Consider the following 22,781-nt stretch of genomic DNA (forward strand, 5'->3'; position numbering starts at 1 on the left):
AGAAATGGATGCCTTGGATGCAAATGCTACATGGGAATAGGTGCCTTTGCCTAAAGACAAGAATGCAATTGGCTGTAAGTGGGTTTATAAGATCAAGCACAATGCAGATGGTTCTGTGAATAGATACAAGGCAAGATTAGTTGTCAAGGGGTATGCATAGACATATGGCATTGATTATGAAGAAACTTTCAGCCCGGTTGCAAGGATGGCAATCGTAAGAGCAGCCATTGCTATGGCTGCATCAAAGGGATGGTCTTTACATCAGATGGATGTAAAGAATGCCTTCTTGCATGGTGATTTGCAAGAAGAGGTCTTTATGGAGCAGCCAGCAGGTTATGTTCATGCTACTCATCCTGAGTTTGTTTACAGGTTGAAGAAAGCCTTGTATGGCTTGAAGCAAGCACCTAGAGCATGGTCTGACAAGATAGGACAGTATCTTGTCACTATTGGCTTTCAGATTTCCAAGGCAGATTTCTCACTCTATGTGAGAAAAACAGAGAAAGGGATTATGCTGCTGGTCATTTATGTTGATGATTTGATCATCACAGGTGATAGTGATGAAGATATTCTTCATGTGAAAATGCTATTGAGACAGAAGTTTGAGATGAAGGATTTGGGAGAGCTGCGTTATTTCTTGGGCATTGAGGTGATTAGATCACCAAGTGGGATACAGCTCTTGCAGAGGCAGTATGGACTGGACATGCTGTCCAAATATGGGATGACAGGCTGTAAGCCTATTTCAGTTCCTTTGGAGCAAAATGTGAAGCTGAGCGCAGATGCAGGTGAGCTTCTGGAGGACCCTACTATGTACAGACGCATAGTAGGAAGTTTGATTTACATGACTATTACCAGGCCAGATTTGAGCTATGCTGTTGGGTTAGTAAGTCAGTTTATGCAGGCTCCAAGGAAACCGCATTTGGATGTGGCTAGACACATACTGAGGTATGTGAAGTCCACATTGCAGTATGGACTACTTTATGAGGCTGGGGTTCAGATACAGTTGCATGGATACACTGATGCTGATTGGGTTGGTAGCATTTTAGATAGACGATCTACCAGTGGATATGTGTTCTCTTTTGGGAGTGCTGCAGTCACTTGGAGCAGCAAGAAACAGCCTACAGTTGCCTTGTCGAGCACAGAGGCTGAGTATAGAGGTGCAGCAATGGCTGCATGTGAGGTAGCTTGGTTGCATAAGCTACTCTATGATATGCATCAGTCTACAGATGGGCCGGTTGTCATTTATTGTGACAACATGAGTAGTATACATTTGGCAAAGAACCCGGTCTTTCATGCCAGAACAAAGCACATTGAGGTGCATTATCACTATGTGCGGGAGAAGGTTTTACTAGGTCTTATTGATCTAGTTTATGTCAGCACAGAGGATCAGGTAGCTGACATATTCACGAAAGCATTGGGCGCAGAGAAGCTGCGCAAGTTCAGAGACCTGCTTGGTGTGCAGGAATTGGGATTGAGCTCGAGGGGGAGTGTTGAGATATCGAGCTCCACTCGCGATATGCCAGGGTGACTGTTGTGCATTTATGTTACTGACTTGTTAGTTGGAGATGCGGTTGGTACACCACCCACGAATAATAGCTGGATGACAGCTATCCTTATCTACACTAGTTCGTGGCTCAGTTAGTATGCCACCTTAGTTAGTTGAGTTTGGTTTTGAGACCCACATATAGGGTTCTTCTATTTCTTTGTACTTGAGTTCTTTTGGCTTTCACAACTAAGAAGAGGAAAACTGTTTTCAGCCTCCACCTTCATGTGTATTCCCCCATTGTGATTGTGAGAAAGCCTCAAGTGAGACTCCTTCCCTCTCTCCCACAATCTTCACAATCCACCTCTCTCTTCAAGAACTAAAAGAGGCTACTTTCGCCATGGTTGAAGGCAAGAGACCAAGTGAAGATGGAGTTCCTGTCGAATTTTATAAATTCTTTTGGGATACTATTGGGCCATGTCTTCTCAAACTCTGGCAAGAATGCATTGAACTAGGAAGCATTCCAACCCACATGAATGGTGGTGTGATAAAACCTATTCCAAAGGAAGGACTGAAAATAGAGCTAAAAAATTGGAGACCACTCACCATGTTGAATTGTAGCTATAAGATTTTTGCTAAGGCCTTGGCCCTTAGACTCAAGCATAAGATGGACAAATGGATTCTCCCTAAACAAAAGGGGTTTATCAAGGTCAAGCACCTACTAGAGGCAATTATAAACCTATGGGAAGGATGCACACATGCTAAACAGATAGGTTAGGATGTTTTTTTTTTTTAAATGCAGGTTATATTATATTATTAGAAAAGTTATATACAACTGTGTGTTATCAACAAGAAAACTTTCTGTGATAGGCAGCAAGCAAACTGTCAAAACATAGAGGCGTGAATTCAAGTACATAGTCCTCAGAGAAACCCCAGAACATGATCCAGTCCATGAAGATAGCATCCTTGTAGGATAAACATCTATTCTAGTTCTTCTTTGAATTCGGCAAGAGCTGACAAGAGCTGCTAGAGAGGGGTTAGTAGCCACAGGAGTTGGTGGAGGAGCAGCAAGATTGCACATTCTTTCCCTGAACTCATCCGCAGTAAGTGCTTCTCGATGAACCTTGTATGAGACACTAGAAGGATTTGCATGCGAGGTTGGTAGCTTGAAGGGATGCACGAGAGGAGGCAAGATCCAATCCACTGACGTAGCAATGACATTTATTCCTATGGGTAGAGGTGATATAGGGGGAGCTAAGATGGGAGGAGGAGGAGTCGGCACAATAGGGGGGGCGGGGCTAGATCTGGGGCTATGGTTGGGGGGGTTGGGGCTGAGGTGCCACTGATCCGTAGGAACTCTTCTTTTTCAGCTTCCACCAACTCAACCAGCGCTTTGGCTTGATCCAAGAGCGTGAGTTCCTCATTTGTGAGCTTTTCTTCAATCTTGAAGCATTCTTGGGCTTGAGTGTGCAAAAGGCCGAGCTTCTTGACATTATCTCTTCATTCCTGTGAGCACCCATAATGATTCAAACACAATTTTAGTATCCATTAAGACATTATTAAACAATTTATTGCATCACTGAAGCCAAATTGACGAAAGCGTTGAGGCTCTGATGAGGTTCCAGTTTTGCAGAGCTTTATTAGGAGAATCTCCAAGCAAGATGATCGAGTAGCTAAAAGGGAAGGGGGCTATGTGTCAGTGTATCAAGTCCCACAGTTCCTTGGAATAGGGACAGTTGAGGAACAAGTGTGGGGTATCTTCTCTCACTCCGTTGCATCTTCTGCACTACCCATTCCCATGCCCAATCTTTTGGGCTCGAAGTGTGGTCCAAATACCTCGGTGTAGGATGAGCCAAAGAAGGCATGATTGCTTTTCAGAGATCTCTCGATCCCAAACTTTATAGAATCTGTGAGACCAAATGTTGTTATCATCTCTTTGATACCACGTTTTGTTTAGTCTGCTTATCAGCTCCTCCTCTCCATCATTGATGATAGGAACCGGGGGAAAGATTACGTTGGCCCGCTCATTTGAATTCTCTCGTCGTGGGAGATAGACGACCACCTAGCCAAGGGAGATTTTCTTTAGACCACAGAGCCTGCCGTTCCTTTATCAGGGGGAGGTTGAATCTATTTAATCTGTGTGATTCAAATAGGAAGTTATGGTTGTGCCACTTAGCTTGAGCTTGGTCCCACAAATCTCCCCATATATTTATCCCTCTCTTGCATAACCTGAGAGCTACTTTAAGTTGGTCATCTCATAGTGGGTGGGTGCTAAACAAGATGGAGAACCAAATTGAGTCTTGGCTGCGGATGGTACCTATTTTCCTTGTAAATCCCTTCCATTTCAAGAAAGGTCGCATACTTTCCCAGGCCCTCCACAGGGGACGAGCATTTTTCGAGCGAAATTTTCCGAGCGTCTGAGCAAAGGAAAAAAAAAGCTTCCAACTATGTAAAAATATGGCAAAAATAGATCAGAACAAAACCTAGTTTCACTTAGAAATATGCAAAGTATTATAGCAATGTCTATTTTATACACAAATATTTAGATGAATCTTTGGGAATGGTGAGTAACATAATGGGAGGATTTTTAAGAAACCCACGTGTAGAGTAGACTTCTTTATGAAAATTCCCTTATGATCCTTCTTACAACTTTTACTTAATAGGGGGTGACATTTAAAATCCTCTCTCAACCTAGCCTATGAAAGGGTTTATCCAAAGAAACCTCATTGAGGTAAGCCATCAAGGTAGTTTTGCCAGTGAAACCCCTTTGAAGTAGGTCTTCCAAGGTAGTTTCGCTGGCGAAACTACCATGGACAACACTTTTAAAAGTGGCATAACTTTCACATCCAATGTCCAAATATAGTCATTCAACCACTCAAATTGATCGAAAAACCCCATTAGAGGACATCTATGGGGTTATATTTTGAAAAATCTTTCATCTTTAGTATTAAATATTACATATATTATATGAGAGTGATATATAAGTCCGAGTTAATACTTATTTATAGTAATTTAAACTTCTTTAGAAACATATCCATAAATATCTAGTTATCTATGCTGTTAAAATGCTAGAAAGCTCTTGTCATATTGATATAAATGTGTTTAATAAGTAATTATATATGTATAATATTATTACATTGAGAGTGATTATGAGGGATGTTTCTTAACGGAATTATTTTTCAACACTTTTTGAAGGTAATGGCAAGGGTACAAAGGATGTCTATGAAGAAGAAAATTTGTGTTATGTAAAATTGAATGAGTGACAATTCTATATGTTTTTATGATAAAGGGATCTGATTCTAGTGAAAATAAAAGTGTAAAAACCATGTTTCCTAAAGAAATATAATTTTTTAAATCTCTTGAAAAACACGCTTGGATAAATCTGCTCATAGGTTTTTGCTCGTAAAATTGATGCATCCCCCTCGACATCACTTTCCAAAGCTCTGACCCTTTCGTAACACATCTTTCCTGCCCGAGAAGGAGGGATTCTAGTATAATCTCTTTCCAATGTCTGCACCAGTCAGGTTTGACTTTCCTTATGTTCTTTAAAAGCAGAGGCCCACACTAATTTCGGGTTTTGGTCCCTGCCATAGCTACCCTACCACGTCATCATCTCCCTAACCCTAATTCATTTCTAGTTGCCTCCTTCTTTGAGCTCCTCATACTTGATTAGGGTTTTTGCACACTCGGCTCAATTCCGCCTCTAGCTTCTTCTCCTTGCTGCCATTTGCATTCATTTTTGCCTATCCACAACCTCCACATCCAATCGCCTCTATTCAAGCTCTCTTGGAGCACTAGGTGGCCCATTTTCTTGCAGGTCAGCACCATGTGAAGGTGTTTGTCGTGCCAAAAATCATCCTTATGTTGCTGCTGCAACATATCTGACCACCTTTGTGCACTGTTTGTAGAAGTTCAAGGCCTTCTGAGGACATTTTTGACCAATTTTGAGGTTGCTCCTGCGGTTTCGAGCCATTATGAGTTTGTTGCTGCATAGTCGACCTGCCTCTATTCAAGTCTCTCAGAAGCAGCACGCGTCGAGATTTGAGCCATTTTATGTAATGAAGGCCAAGATCAGGCCAAGTTAGTGAGGGCTAGGCCTAATTTGGCTTAGGGGATTTTTAGGCCTAGAGGGGGGCAAAAAGGAGATATAGTAGAGGGAGACTATATAAGTCCACCTCCACACCTTTGTACAGACTTTTTGATGTGCCATCTAATCCTATCTACTCTCCCTTCCTCCTTCCTGCCTACGCTCACTCATTGAGCCATGAATCTTGTCGATGACTTTTCGACATCCACAACTCCTAGCCCCCCTTTCGCTTTTCGTAGAGTACAAAAGTTCCATCTGACCTTGGCGCTCTTGTTGTGCTCTAAGGAGCCTCCCCATAAGAAGGTTTGAAACAATCTGTTAAGTTGGTCAAATTGTTTTTTTGTAGGGAACCAGCAGGCTATAAAATAAAGAATGGAAGGGTAGATGTAGTGATTTAGCACGAATTTTCTCCTAGTGAGTGAAGGTTGTAGCCCTTGCCACCTGCTAATTTTACTCTTGATTTTGTCAATTACCCAATCCCATTTGTTTTTGTTTATACATCTGAAGCCCATTGGGATCTCGAGGAGGCAAAAGATCTCACCCTCCTTTAGGATCTTGCACCTCCATTAATATTGATAAGGCATATGATAGACTGAAGTGGGATTTCTTGATTCAGACTATTCAAGATCTGAATATTGGCCCAAAGTTCACCTCTTTTGTGAAGCTACTACTTACCCATGCATCAACAAAACTTTGCATAAATGGTAAGATGTCTCAACAATTCCATTTAAAATGCTCCATTAGACAAGGATGCCCTTTTGCACCTTTATTATATGCCATTGCAGCTGATCAAGTTGACCAAGGGCATTTAACAGGGATTGAACTACCTTCAGGAAAGTAGCTAGTCATGCAACAATTTGCAAATGACACTAATCTCATAGTCAGAAACGACCCCTAGTGTGTAGATATTGCCTAAAAAATGCGTGGACATCTTTTGCACTACTTTTGGGTCAAAGGTCAATTATGCGCAGATAGGTCATGCTATTTTCTCAGGGCAAGACCAAGATCAACTCAAGGCAAAAGGGTGTAAACACATTCCCCAAGGTCAAATATTCATACTATTGGGTATCCCCATGGGCTTCAAAGTTACTATGAAAGCCAGGTGGGATTGGTTTCTAAAATATGCCACTTGGACCTAGATTAGAGCACATGCACTCTGGCACATTTGGCTTTCCAGAAATGCCTACCAGTTTAACAATGAGGTTACTGATGCATAACTACTATTTTCTCATTGGTATTTTAGATATGCTATCTAACTGGTGCTAAATTAGTTCCTTCTTGATGAGACATTCATAACTATAATGAGGAGATGCCAACTCCACTCTAAAGTCTAGGAACATCATCATCTCTTTGTTCACTGTGAGGCCACTCATCAAGACCTTCTTCACCATGTGCTACCTTCCCTCCATCCTAGCAAAGAGGAACCAGTGGAGTGACAAGCTTTTCACTGGGATTTTGGACTACCCTTGTGGGTTTTATCTTCTGGTTTTTTCTGATACTATGGACAACCAACAAGCCCCTTATGAGGCAATTCTATAGCTGAGTAACTAGATCTTTATTTTATATATTTGCTGAGAAGTAATATAACAAACTTTTATTTTGCCAAAAAAAAAATCCTATCTAGAAAAGATCCAATCATACTTGCAAAATTAGGATCTAGAGAGAGAAATACTAAAACTAGAGAGACAAAGACTAAAAGACTACTCTTTTGAGGTCCCCACACACTATGGAGGGGCTCAAAAAGTCCCCCCACTTTGTGTAGAGACTCAGAAACTCCCCCCACTTGTGGAGGGGCTCATGAGGCTCCCCCACTTTGTGTAGAGATCCAAGAGTTATGCCCAAAAAGTCGAGGGACTCTTGTCCAAGAGGTCCCCTACAAAAGAGGTCCCACCCTGGGGGTACCTATGAATTGTGTAGAGACCAACATGTATAAATATCCCTCAATGGAATGAAGCTCCCACTCTTCAGGGTTCATTGTTCAAGTGCACTATTGTGTTCATGTGATTGATCTCTCTTGGGTCCATGTTCCCTCAACACGATCATGTGATAGCATGCTCAAAGCTTGCAATATCACGCCCTCCCCCCTTCTTCTCCTCTTCCTCCCTCCTCCTCCTCCTCCTCCTCCTCCCCTGTCCTCCACCCTCCTCCTTTTCCTCCTCCTACCCTCTCCTAATCCCTCCTCCTCCTCCACCACCACCCTCCTTCGCCTTCCTCTTCCTCCTCCTCCTCCTCCCTCCACCTCCTCCTTCCTCCCTTGATCTTCCTTCTCAACCCTTTACCCCTTGAAGTTGTGAAGGAGACTCGCTCTCAACTCCTCAACCCAAGTCTGATGAGAATTTACTAAATTCCCACTCAAATCAAATATGTGACTTCAAGAGGAGCATGAAAATACACTATAGTGACTCTACTAACACTAACATCACTAGGATCTTACATTCACCCCTATTGACACCTTCTTCTACTAACTTACACCTTAGATTTTTCTTTTTCTTTTTCTTCCTTTGAAAGATCACAAGTACTCAACCCTACTCCACCATCCTTGATCCACCCACCCAACATCTATCCATTGCAATCACTCATGCCATGCCATGCCATTTACAATGGAATCTAGTGCTACTAGATGACATATCCATCCTCTCTATAATTCCACAACAAAGGATCTAGTGAAGACCAATGAAGCACTGTGAATGGGAAAATTTCACACAAGTGCACACAAAGAATGATTGTCATCAACAACCCTCAAACAACCATGCCCTTGGCATGATCCAGGGGACTAGATCGAGAACAAGAAGGGGGAATGTTAACTACATTAGTTGGTGGCAATGTCATTTGATGGATAGTGGCAAATCTATAGAGGTAGGATTGTGCCTTGGAGCCAAATAGGCCCAATATGATTGTAAGGAATGAGGAAAGATAGTAGTATAAAGAGAATAGGGTTGGTCCTCCTTTCAAAAGGTGGCATGTATAAAAGGCCAAATGGTTGACCTTGGTCTTCAATTTTTGGTTGCATATATTGGAATACAAGCTCTCCTCCTCCTCTTTGGAGTTGTCTTGTGTTCCCTTATAGTGCCTTTCGTGAATGCCATGTTCTCTTCTCCTCTTCTGTTCTTCTTCTCCTCTTCCTCTCTCTTCTCTACTTCCATCTCTTCTCCACTTCCCTCTCCCCTCCCTCTTCTTCTCCTTATGGATTCATGATAGTTTGTTATATATTAACAAGCTTATATAGTGTTTTGTCCATACAAGAAAGGTCAACTCTACAAGAAATTCTTTGCTCAACTGGTGAATAAGATTAGAATTTTTTAAGTAAAACCTTCAAGTTGATTCATTACCCGATGCTAGAAAAACTCAAGAAAGATAAATTCCATGGTCTGATTAACTTGTGAATGTGGCCCATATGCACTCCTTAAAAATACTTCATCATCCTGTGACTCAAATGTAGATTTCACATAGATTGAATTAGGAAGATTTCCCGACCAACTTAGGTCTTGTAGCATATTGGACACTCTACAATCACCGAAGAGAATTGTGACCACTTTGGAGATAGCTAGGAACAAAATAAGCTGGAGAGGTGGGACGTAGCACTTGGTAGAATAGAGGGTGGAGATGAGGATGGGGTAGCAAAAGGGTTGAGTAGGAGACGAGGGTGGAGTATTGTAAAGTAAACAAGGGTTGTGGAGACGATAATAGAGTAGTGTAAAGGGGATGATGGTGGTGAAGATGATGAGGGTGGAGTAGTGTGAAGTGGATGAGCTACATGGCACTTAAATAGCCAATTCCCACTTCTAGTAGTGGGAATACTTAGTAGTCATGCATGTCTATTACTAACTGGTAGTGCCAACACAGTCACCAATTTCCACCATCATCATTATACATTTCCATGTCCAAATTAAACCTATTGAATGCCAACATGGTGGTGGATGATTTTCTCCAATGTGGAAATTGGTTGAGCATATAAGATTCTCAGTTGAAATCTCTGCATTGAACCATGTGATAGTGCTAGCACAGTGGGGCCAATTTCCACCATCATTATTTTAATTGTCCACCCTCCTCTATCCTCTAATTAAGTTGATTTTCTCCAATTAAGCCAATTTCCATGGCCATCATGCAAGCTCGATGTGGTTGTAACTGAATGTCACCATCATTTTTTTAAGTGTCCACCTCCTCTAATTAATCCAATTTCTCCAATTAAGCTGATTTCCATGGTCATCATGCAAGCTCGATGTGGTTGTAATTGAATGTCGCCATCATTTTTTTAAGTGTCCACCTCCTCTAATTAATCCAATTTCTCCAATTAAGCCGATTTCCATGGCCTATGCAAGCTTGATGTGATTGTAATTGAATGCCACTTTCCGCTGCCATGGTGGGTAGAATTAGAGATGCACCATCAAAACCATTTGCACCTCACAAGCCTTCTCCCTACAATCCTTGCACCTCACAAGCCTTCTAGAAGCTTGCAAGCCTTGCATCCCTCCATCACCGTGGATAGAATTAGAAATGTGCTCTCCTTGCAAGCCTTGCATCCTCTCCTTCTTACTCCTTGCACTCCCCTCCACCATGGTGGGTAGAATTAGAGATGTACCATCAAAACCATTTGCACCTCCCAAGCCTTCTCCCTACAATCCTTGCACCTCACAAGCCTTCTAGAAGCTTGCAAGCCTTGCATCCCTCCACCATCGTGGATAGAATTAGAAATGTGCTCTCCTTGCAAGCCTCGCATCCTCTCCTACTTACTCCTTGCACTCCTACTTCCTCCTTGCAAACCTTGAACCTCGCAAACCTTCTTCCTACAACTTTTGTTCCTTATATTAATCATGGAATTCTTAGTGGCACACTCTAACGTCTAGTACCCTCGACCCAACTCCTCCATGACATCTAGTGGTTCATTGCTCTAGCTAGTCTTGCAATCATGACATCCACTATGTCCAATGATCTCTTGATCAATAGCTTTTCGAGACATCTGAAGAAATAAAATGTGAAGGAGTAATACATTGTATGTGGGTGTGCTACAATCCACATTGACACAAAGATGGTTGAAGACGTGCTCAAAGTCCTGGAGTAGTTTGCAGGCTAGTTTCTTAGAGCATCCATGAAAGAAACATGCTTTCATTAAGGAATTCCCCCTTGCATAGGTTAGCAATGACGGTGGAGTCAAGGTTTCAACCTTGCTAGAAGAAGATTAGAAAAAACTAAAGAAAATGAGACATTGCTTTTTGGATACTCAAGGAACCATGAAGTACTCACAGGTTTAGGTAGCAGTTGAGCAATTTTGTGGAGCTTAAGTCTCCTATATTCAAAGGTGATCATCAGAACCCTGTTAACCAACTTAAAGAATCATTTTGAGTGCAAGTCTCCACTATCACCTCAGGCCAACAAAATTGCAATGCACCTACCATGCAATATCCTTCTGACTCACTTGTGCAAAGCTAATGAGTAGATGAGGAAGGTATAGAGGAGAGCCAATGAAACCTCTCAAGAAGGATGCTAGAGCCAAGACACAATTGGAACAATCTGAGGTAGAAGTAGCACACACAAGGGAATTGCAAGCATGGCTACAAATCGAGGCAAAGGTAAATGAACCAGAAAATTTGTCTATAGAGGAGAGGCAAAGAAGAGGTAGAGAATAAAAGAAGCAGAGGAGTGCATCAAGTTCTTGAAGAATAGATGAAGGACACTCTAATGGAGGTAGAGAATCTAGAGAGGAGGTGATGTACATGGAACAACCCTTGATAGTCATCACAAGGCAGAAAAGGGTGCTGATGTCCATGGCACCAACCCTTGACAGTCACAAGGTGGAAAAGGACAACCTTTTGAAATAGATTTGGAATATGGTAAAAGCATTGAGTGTTGTCACAATAGTGTTGTCACAGGTGGAAAAGGACAACCTTTTGAAATAGATTTGGAATATGGTAAAAGCATTGAGAGTAGTACATGCACCATCTATTGCCCATAATATAGGGGGAATGCTCCAAAGTCATTTTCTTGTGAAAATCATTTGTCACAATTACTTCAAAAAATCCTTGTGCTGTATAATGCACTAATGAAGCATCCTCCCAAAGTGCACGTCCATCAATTTCCCACATCTGTAGCAACTAGCATTCAGCCTTGGAAGAAAGTAATCACAAAATTCTTATCATATTCCCCTACTAGATCAATGATGTCAGCAACCTCTATAATGATGCCAACTGTGGGAATGGGCTCCTTCCAATCCCTATGAGTGCCTTCAAACCCTTCATACGTCACCTCATAAACAAGTTGTGCCTCATGAGAGACATTAAGAGGGTCATCCTGACCCTTAACCTACTTTCGCTTCTTATTATGAACTAGTATTTCTTATCGAAAGTGTTGTCATATTGATAGGCAACCATTTGAACACAAGAAGCTGACCTCTGAAGTTGATCGTAAGAACTCACACCCAAGGATAAGCTTGCAAAGAAGAAAGGGTTTTTCACACTCAAAAGGCCAGGCTTAAGGGACAGCAAATGAAGCACCCAAAATAAATCGAAAGTAGAGATATGCAAGGATTTTTATCATGCCAGACGGTCTAGTCTACAGTAAATCCTTCCCATGAGAACAAAGGGGGAGAACAAAAGGGTATAGTCAGCAAGAGAAGAGTGAAATCGCCAGAATATCCAGAAGTGCTTGGAGAAAATATGCAAAGGGAAGCGAATCTGAAGGCTTCCTGATAGGGTCACAAGGAGATCCTTGATAACTGAACAAGTCCACAAGAGATGTAAAATTCTCTCTCTAGGACAAGAGCAAGACAAACAAATTGTAAGTGCAATACGATGTCTAGTTAGTGTGGTCCCCACTAGTAAAGCCCCCACTAGACACCGCCACATGAAGACCTTTTGCTTTAGAGGAAGTCCATTCTTCCATATGTTACATAGGCATCTTGTCCACCATTCAACCACCAAAGCTCACTGGCATGATGCTACTCTCTCTCTCTCTCTCTCTCTCTCTCTCTCTCTCTCTCTCTCTCTCCCTCTCTCCCCCCCCCTCTCTCTCTCTCTCTCTCTCTAACACACGCACACACACACACACACTTTTATTGTTGCCCTCCTAATGTTTGTCACCCAGTTCCTCCATTAGTTTTCTTGTCTATACTTTCCATCCACCTCTTCTAAAGGCCCATAATATTAACATATTATTGATTAAGCTAAGGTCAGGCTAAGGTCAAAGGGATAGCTCCAAGTTTTCAGTTCAAGACATCCTTTACCTACTCATACCGTCTTTCCATTAGAGTACATGAGATGCTATGAAAATATACTAATAAAAGGGTTTTAAAAGGTTTAAATTTTTACCCTTATGAATAAGGAGGAAGGGGGACACCTCCCCTCATAACTAGAGGGAGTCCTCATTATTCATTTTCCTCTTCACCCCGCCCCTCCTCCCTTTTACGCTAGTTAACACATCTTTGAATTCTTTTCAATTGTTGTACTCTAAATGCTTGGAATGCTAGTGAGGGCTAGTTGAAGGATTGGTCCATTTGTTGGCACATGGTCCTTGAAAGTTTAGATTAAAAGTGACATTGTTTTAGATTATGGGAGTAGGGCTTTAAAATATTTGGAGACACTCAACTTGATTCAAGATTAGCTTGGGTTAGCTAAACCATTGACACTATCACTTTCCCAACACGGTTAAGTACAAGTACAATAGCAAAATGATGTGGCAAACTTTAACTATTTTGAGAAAAATTTAGCCCAAGAATTGAATGCTGCATTGGCTGAACCGGCACAATAGTGCCATAATCTCCGAAACTGCCAACGGCTCCACTCTCTCCCGGCTTCATTAGAGTCCTACAAAGTAGAATCCACAATCGGGTGCCTTTATCAAGTCTTATATTCTGCTTGAAGTTATAACGCAAATAGAAAAATGTGACACCTAGCCACCACGATATTCCATGGGACACCTCGACTGGTACACTTGCACTTTTAATTACTATTGGCCCTTAGAATTCCACTAAACTGATACATCCTCCACTCAACTATTGGCCCCCAAAATTGCACTCAACTAAGAATTGGTAACATCTTCCTCATCTCCATTCCTTGTTATCTAAATCATCATCTATACTCAAGCCACCACTAAATTGAATTAACTATAATATCGATTTATCCCAACACAATTACATGCAATATACAAGCATCAAGAACACCACCAACAAATATCCAACATCATTGGTACTAATTGGAATGACCCATAGCACCACACATGCAATTTGGATATTTATGCAATTGTAGTAACACCAGCAACATCAATATTTACAATATCAACCACCTAGCCTGGAAAAGCTCCCAAAATGCATCCTTCAAAGCCCCCTTGCACATCTAGTGTGGTTCTATGAATTTCTTTGCAGTACTCTTCCATTTTCAAGAAAGTGATAATGGATATGAATTTTTGTAACAATTATAATTGAGTTAATGGAGGGAATAAGGTTGTCAATTATTTGTATCCTAGATTGATCTTTTGTAAAACAAATAGCAATTCTTAACATATACAAAACACCAAAAGCAAAACATCAAAAATTGATAGAAAGTATTCAAAAAATGCTAGACACGATAACACCCATGATAAGAACATATATTGTGGGTGACTTCAACATAGACTACAACTCCAAAACACAATCAATAACAAAACTCCACGAGGTAATGTCAGCTTACAAAATGAAACAACTAATTTCAACCAATACAACACCGCAAGTATCAACTATCAACCACATTTGGACAAACCAAGAAAACATAAATATAACCTTTGGCACTAACTATGTTTATTGGTCTGACCATTCTTTACTATACACAACATTGCCCCTTTTAAAGGCAGGCCTGATGAAGTCCCTTCACTTGTTTCTCCGGTTTTGCTGCCCATTTGCTTTGCTGTGTGGGATAATTTTGTGCTACACAAGGGAGATGGAAGAGATCTTTACGGCACAAAGCTCTAATCTTTAAACCTCTACCAAAACAACCATGACCAAACTTTAGTTCTAACCTCCATCTGGCAAGTCCCTGATAGATGTCCAGCGAGAACGCAACACTTTTGCAACTTTTGCATACTCCCACTTCACAACACAGCTCCAATCTCTAAACTTCTACAATAACCAAGCATGCATAAGCAATCGCCACCAAATGATGCCTTGCAAGTAGTACCAACCTCCGTTTGCCAAGTTATTGGGTTAGGGGCTCCCGTGATAGATGTTTATAAACAGATTGCAAGGAGAACGCTACACTTTAGATGCTCGCTCTGTTTTTATTTTTTGACTCGTCATCTGTAGCAGAGAAAAGCATGCTTATGCATCAACGACAAGGCTTCAAAATGAGGAAGCATCTGTAAGCGGCGCCATTACATTTCGCATAAAGCATCATGCATGTAAACTATAAGATGGCACGTTTGACTTAATCATACTAGGTAGTGGGTGGTAGCAACATGAAATGGAATAATGACATCATTGCCATAAGTGAATTGGGTGCTAAGTCAAACTTGTGCTTGATGTTGATGATGGGAGAGAGGATTCTACAACAATGTGCAAATGTACTACATTGGTGAGCTAGATCTACGAGACCCTTCGAAAATGTCTCCATAAGAGTAGGTTTAGGATGACATGAAGCTGCAAGGCTGTGGTGGAAGAGCGGTTTTGCGTGAAAACCTTTGATCCTAGAATTGTCTTCCTAATCTACGTGTGTTACAATCTATTCCTAACCGTTGGAGACATTGCATGTCTTTTTAGCAATTTTCTTCTAAAGGAATCCATCAATATGAGGGTTTGTTGTATGTGGTACTTCATTTTATAAGAAAATTTTAAAACATCTAACTCAGAAAAAAAGGAAAAAACATAATTAGAAGTCACAAATATTGCAATCCATATAGCGCACTATAGTTTTAGTCATTTCAAACATGCATTCCTTTGCCTTTATATGATGTCAACCAAGATGTTGGGAACCCTCGTTGCAGATTTGCCTACTCGTGCCCCATGGGATGGCTTTCAAAACATATGTCCACAAGAGTTTTTCATTTTATGTGAAAAAAATTTTACTCTTCACATCGTATGCATTGTGTTGCATGTTTGGACCATTCATAATGAAGACGACAATGCAATCTAGCTCGAAGACAGCTGCAAAACGCTGAAAATAGACTTATTAGCATATTAAATTGCCTCAAGAAAGGATATGAATCCTGAACTTCACAAGGGTGAAGCGTTGTTAAAGATGGGGGGAAGAAGGTGGATGCAATAAGACTAAAATAAGAAGCATGGGACAAGCAAGAGCAAGCTTGGGCTGAGGTTGAAGAAATTGTGCATAAGTTTTGTGGTGGGGGATACAAAAAATTCTTGAAGCAAAGATATATATGCCAAGCTGGAAGATCTTTACCTCAAACTATGAGAAGCCGGTTATTGTGTGCGCCATACTTAACATACCCAAGGGAGGAACCATATGTGGTGTTAAAAATCCCCAGATTTGTGAGGACTGTCACTCAGCCATTGCAATCATATGAAAGATAGAGCAGCAAACAATTCTCGTCAAAGATGCCCTTTCATATCTTCAAGTAAAGTGTACTTGTAGGGACTATTGATGCTGCTAGTGCATCTAAAGAACTCAATGTCTCTCTTATTGAACCCTGCTAATGATGGTGAGGTGATCAGAGGAGGATGGTGTATTGAAGCCAAATTTCACTCTTACGTTGACTTGAGACTTGACTATTGGTTGTCATTGGTGACGCAATCACTACATGGTGAATGCTGCTTGCACAAAATCACGGCTGATTCTTGTAGTCCCAAAATTTCAGTTAGTGCGAGTGGTGGCAAGTGTGCAACATAGCATCGTTTGAGAGTTGCTTGCAATTTGTATCAGAGGGTGCTCATTTGGGACATTCCTCCCAATCTGTGTGAGCTGCCAAACCGAGTTAAATCAGTTGAGGTTAGTGCCTAGGACGTAAGGATACATACAAACTTAGATATTGACTTTTCAACCATATGTCCGTCTTACCTAAGGTCCATATGTACCGTTTTACCCCAACTCTAAAGATCCATCCTGCATATGCGCACCTGCATAGATGTTAGACATCAAGATATAAGCTGCAGCATCCTTTTCATCCAATCGCACTGCATGTTCAAAAGCTTGTTTGCCAAGCTCAATACAACCCCACTTCTGACAAGCACCCAACACAGTATGCCAAATCACAAGATTAGGTTGGAAAGGCATCTTCTCCACCATCGATACCACATTGTCTATTTGGCCTGCACGGCCAAGGAGATCAAACAGAGAGGTGTGGTGCTCAATAGTTGGACTAATGCCATAGATTCTGCTCATGGCTTCAAAGCATGTGTAGCCCTTATCCACCAGACCCTCGTGACTGCATGCAGTAAGAACACTAAGAAATGTGACCCCGTCTGGCTTTATGCCTTCTTCTTTCATTCTTTCAAGCATGTGGAAAACAAGGCCAGTCTCTCCTAGTTGGGCACATCCTGCAATTAATGCAGTCCATGACACTACATTTCGAACTGACAGCTTGTCAAACACTTCCCGTGCTTTAGCAAGTGACCCACATTTGGCATACATGTCGATCAGGGTGTTGCCAATGAAGGGATCTCTTTCCAATTCATCTTTGGCTATCTTGGCATGTATTTCTCGCCCCTTGCTTATGGCTCCTATGCTACCGCAAGCTTTCAAGCAGCAAACAAACGTAATAGTATCTGGAGAGATGCCCTCCTGTTGCATCCGTTCCAAACAGTGCAGTGCTTCCTCACGAGGACCATGCTCAGCATATTCTGCAATTAGTATGTTCCACGAGACTGCATCTCGATCTGGCAGCTTGTCAAACACTTCCCGTGCTTTTGCAAGAAAGCCACATTTGGCATACATGTAGATTAAGGTGTTGGTAACAAATGAATCTATTTCTAATTCCTGTCTAGCAATTTCAGCATGTATTTCTTGGCCCTTGTCTATGGCTCCTATGTTCCCACAAGCTTTCAAGCTGCAAACAAATGTAAAAGCATCTAGAGAAATGCCTTCCAGCTGCATCTGTTCAAAACAGCTCAGTGCTTCCAGGCCAAGACCATGTTCAGTATATCCTGCAATAAGCGTAGTCCACGAGACCACATCTCGAACTGACAGCTTGTCAAACAATTCACGTGCTTCTTCAAGCAAGCCACTTTTGGCATACATGTCAACTAAGGCATTGCCAACAAAAGGGTCTCTTTCCAAATCCTGTCTGACAACTTCATCATGTATTCCTTGGCCCTTGTCTATGGCTCCTATACTGCCACAGGCTTTCAAGCCACAAACAAATGTGAATACATCCGGAGAAACACCCTCCAGTTGCATCTGTTTGAAAGCTGCTAGTGCTTCTTCCCCAAGCCCGTGCTCAGCATATCCTGCAATTAGTGAGGTCCATATGACTACATTTCGAACTGGCAGGTTGTCAAACACTTCCTGAGCTTTTGCAAGTAAGCCCCATTTGGCATACATATCAACCAAGAAGCAGCCAACAGAAGGTGCCCTTTCCAATTTTTGTTTGACAATCTCAGCATGGATTTCTTGGCCCTTGTCTACAGCTCCTATGCTGCAACAAGCTTTCAAGCTGCAAACAAATGTGACAGCATTTGGGGATAGACCCTCCAGCTGCATCTGTTTGAAATACTGTAGTGCTTCCTTGCCAAGGCCATGTTCAGCATATCCTCCAATCAATATATTCCATGACACTACATCTCGGATTAGCAACTTGTCGAACACTTCCTGTGCTTTTGCAAGCAATCCACACTTGGCATACATGTACACCAAGGTGTTTCCAACAAAAGGAGCTCTGTCTAACTCCTGTCTGGCAATCTTTGTGTGTATTTCGTGTCCCTTATCTATGGCTCCTATGCTGCCACAAGCTCTCAAGCTACAAACAAAGGTGAACGCATCCGGAGAAACGCCCTCCAATTGCATATGCTCGAAACAATTCAGTGCTTCTTCACCAAGCCCATGTTCAACATATCCTGAAATCAGTACGTTCCAGGACACTGTATCTTGAATTAGCAGCTTGTCGAACACTTCTCGTGCTTTTGCAAGCGAGCCACATTTGGCATACATGTCAACCAAGGTGTTGCCAACAAAAGGAGCACTTTCCAATTCCTGTCTGGCAATCTCGGCATGTATGTCTCGCCCTTTATCCTCGTCTTTTAGCCTAACACAAGCCTTCAGCAGGGCCACAAACGTGTACTTGCTAGGGTATATAGAATGCTCTTGCATTTTCTGGTACAGATTGAGGGCACGCTGTGAATCCCCACTTTCGATGGTACCCTTTATGAGCGAAGTCCAAGAAAATTCATTCCGATCAACCAACCTGTTAAAAACCTGCTGAACATCACCCATGCTTCCACATTCCACCAACGTTGGGACAAGGTAGTTCCCTAAAGATCTATGAGCTTCCAGCCCACTTTTGCACATGTAGGCATGCAAGCGCTTGCCATACGCTACATTTTTATTTTCCCTGCACTTCTGCAAGATGCATGTGACGTTGTCTACTGAAGGCAGCTGGGGCATTCGTTCTAAAGAAATAACTGCCTCCTCTAAGCTCAGCATCTGCAGGCCTCTCTGGCAGTTCTTGTGCTTTTGATGCATTGGCTTGTTCTGCAGTCTTAAAGTTGATGCCATACCCTGCTGGCTCCTCCACCAAGCCAGGGTCTTGAGAATTTGACCCGCCCTGACAACTGCATACATTGGCCCCGTGCATTCCCTTGGTTGTGGACTGCGTGGTGTGTGGAACAAGAAAGGGAGCTCGCGTTTCTTTTCGTGAGAAGAGCCATATGTGTGTAGTCACTACCATGGCCAAGGTTATTGTGTGGGAGCAGGTGGAGCAATCCTCTTAAGTACTTCATGCGTACCTTACTTTGGATTTGTTCAAGTGTAACCCTCGTCTCACATCACCATGAACCAGTGGCTAAATCATTACATTTGGCTTTGCTAACAGGGCCTCACTGCGTCGCGGCCGCTGAGGTTGGCGAGGCTGCCGATTGAGCAAGTGATGAAGCTTTGATCTTTATCCCCGTGTGTCTGCTGTGGGATGTTGGTGGACACACACACATAAATAGATTCTCTTCCTAGGAGTACTCTCTCGATTGTGTACCTTTTCCACCAATGTATTGAGTGAATCTCTATAAGCTATTACCTAATTATATAGACAAGTTTTGACTCATCATAGGAAGAACATGTTGGATATGGGGAAAATGTTTAGCAAGCGGTCACATTTTAGGCGAGCGGTTACAATTAATCTGGAGCTTTTAGTAATTTAGGCAAGCAAAGTTAGGCAAGCGGGACCTACTCTATGGCAAGATTGGTATGAGATAAGGTATTGACTAGTCTTCTCCATGCCCTTTTTTGTGCAAGAATGTGTATTCTATCATTGAGTTAGTGAGGAATGAAAGAACAAGGACTCTCCCAAAGCTACACGTCGTTGGCTCCATTTTCAAGCACAAAGGTATGATATAATTAATATTAAAAAAAGGATATATAGTCCGCACGCATTGCTCCATAACAATAAAGGATATATAGTCCACACGCATTAAAATAGGATATATATTCCAATCACATTGCTCCATAACAATAAAGGTAAGCGGTCATAAGCTCCACTGATTAAAAGCATAATCAGTTCATAAGTTCCACAATCATACGCATAATTAGTCATAAGCTCCACAATAATAAATGCAATGATCATAAGCCCCACATACATTGCACCACAACAATAAATGTGAGCGATCAAAAGCCCCCTTCATAGTCTCAATCCCTCTTTTTGGCATTTGGGTGAGGGTGCTACAAGGTCTTCAAGGAAGCAAAAAACATGAGATGATCTCTTTAATGAGAGACAATCTATGAGCCAATCTATGGCTTTTGCCAGGCGAAAGCCATAGTCTGGCTCATGACCAAAAAAATGTAAAAAACCCCCTCAAATTAAAAAAAAATCCCAATAAAACAACCACTCTTTACTTATGAACTAACAGATTTTTTTCGAAAGTTGAATTAAAAACCTCCTCTGTTACTCTAAACCTGTTAAAATTTCTCCAAAAGTGGAATTAAAACACCCCTCCTTTTTTGAATGCATGTGGTACACTAAAATTTTGGTAGGTGAACCCCCCGAGTCCATTTCTCATGCTAGCTTGTCAAAAATTTACAAATTTAAAAAGTTTTCCTTAAAATACTTAACTTTCCATGAGCCAATCTGGGATTTTTGCCCGGCGCAAACCCCAAACTAGCTCGTGACCAAAACTTTTTTCCCCATAACTTGGTGTATATGACTCCAAATATGGTCATGTTTGTAGTCAAAATGATCGGAATGATATGAACAAGTCCATTTCTCATGTTATATTATCAAAAATCTCAATTGAATAATATGGAGAGGTAGGAGCTATGTTCCCTCAACCCCTAAGGAAGATTACTTACTCGCTATCACCAATAAATAACTGATGAAGAAACTCTTTTTTGGGAACAAAAGGACCATATTTGGAGTCATATGCATCAAGTTATGAGAAAGTTTTTTAGATTGGCTCATGGAAAGTTAAGTATTTTAAGTATACTTTTTAAATTTGTAAAATTTTAACAATCTAACATGAGAAATGGATTCATTTATCTCATTGAGATCATTGTGACTGCAAACATGGCCATATTTGGAATCATATCGACCAAGTTATGGGGGAGAAATTTTTTGTTCACGAGCTAGTTTGGGGCATTGCTTGGCAAAAGCCTCAAATTGGATCATGACTAAAATAATTTGTCTATATTTGCTTCAACTGCTTTGGAGGTAGTACATGTTAGGTATATGATAGCTAGAACCCCACTATACAATGAGAGAACATACTTGGAAGGTGATAGGGAGATTGTGAACAAGCAAAGAAGACCAACAAATGTAAGCGAACCTTAAGGAGGGTAGTAGCCATAGGCCTAAATATGATTATGTCAACCAACCTGGGCAAAGTATAAGATGTCCTCAAAGGATAAATACACCAGAGCAAAAAATTGGAGTAAACACCACCTTGCAAGGCCAACAAAATTATTTTTTGCTCACCAAGATTTGAAAAGGATGGCTGAGTGAAAGGTGGCAAATGTGTTTTGGGCAATTTGAAGAACAAATCAAGGAACTCAGGTTAAGTGTCTAGGATGGACAATCGGAAAAAGAAAGTGCATTGCAATTGTCTCCAAAATTGCCTTTTAATCTCTAAAATTTGCCTTGTATACTAGCACCATGTTTCTTTGCTAAAGGAAACATCCATATGATTCTGCAATACCACATGCACACACGCATGGAATATTAACTTCAACATCAGTCCTGTATAAGATTTCATCTTGAATGTATGGCTTGTGCGGGAAGGGATATCCCTTACGTAAGAAGGGGTTGACTCTCTTATAACAGTGGACTTTACGTTAGAGATAACTGGCTCTAGAAGTAGTGAACATGCATATGTAAATAGCAACATTAGCCAAGAAGATGTTGGTGTTTTGCCACCCCATGCATACTACAGATCAAAAGTGTCAAAGGTTACATCTTGGAAAGAAAATTTGGCTTGCAATGATCCTTGATGCTCATACCATATAGGAAAGGGTTGTAAGGTTGGTAGAACATGAAGTTTTAATGATAGAAAGCAAGCGTTGTAACTTAGCTGGCGGCTCGCAATATGAAGTGGCAATAAAAGAGACACCATGTTGCACATGTCTAGACTTCCAAAAAAGAGCAAGGGGCTAGAAAGCATACTTGGTATGCAAGCACGCATGATTTTTTTCATGTTAGTTTCATTAAGAAGCAAAACTTTTATATTGGTGTTGAAAGTTTGTATGGCATAATAAAAAGAAATGTTTGAAACATTCGCGATGAGGATTTGAAACTTTTATTTGGAAATTTTTTAAGTTTTGCTAGGATTTACATATTTTACTTCAAAATTCAAAAGAAAATATACAAAATTTTTCTATATGCTATCAATATTGTGAAAATAAAAAAATAGCTCGATAAACTTTTGCCAGGATGTTATATTAATATATATATATACCTTCGACAAAAACATCCATGTATGCAAGCATATTTATTTTGTGTCTCTTTGAGTCTTGGGCCTCGACACAAAAAGGCATAAGTTCACCCATCGGCATGTGTTGAAGAGCAAGAGGTGAGGCTTTTCCTCACAAGGGAAAGAAGACATTTCCAGTAGCCCATGACACATACATAATTTGTGACCCCACCCTAAAGTATATCTATAGGTGC

General features: G+C 41.2%; 1 protein-coding gene across 1 annotated transcript in view; it reads right to left on the minus strand.

Moving 5' to 3' along the window:
• LOC147892499 (pentatricopeptide repeat-containing protein At4g13650-like) overlaps positions 1-19,602 on the minus strand; it is a 49,585-nt gene extending 29,983 nt beyond the window's left edge. The window contains exon 1 of the mRNA XM_087387416.1: positions 16,566-19,602. Coding sequence (XP_087243542.1) covers positions 16,566-19,258 — 2,693 coding nt within the window. The 5' untranslated portion in view covers positions 19,259-19,602. The remainder of the gene's footprint in view (positions 1-16,565) is intronic.
• Between the last annotated feature and the right edge of the window lie 3,179 nt (positions 19,603-22,781).

Source organism: Dipteris shenzhenensis, chromosome 16, assembly GCF_047967505.1.
Source record: "Dipteris shenzhenensis isolate YYH24624 ecotype China chromosome 16, Dip_SZ_1.0, whole genome shotgun sequence".
NCBI lineage: Eukaryota > Viridiplantae > Streptophyta > Polypodiopsida > Gleicheniales > Dipteridaceae > Dipteris > Dipteris shenzhenensis.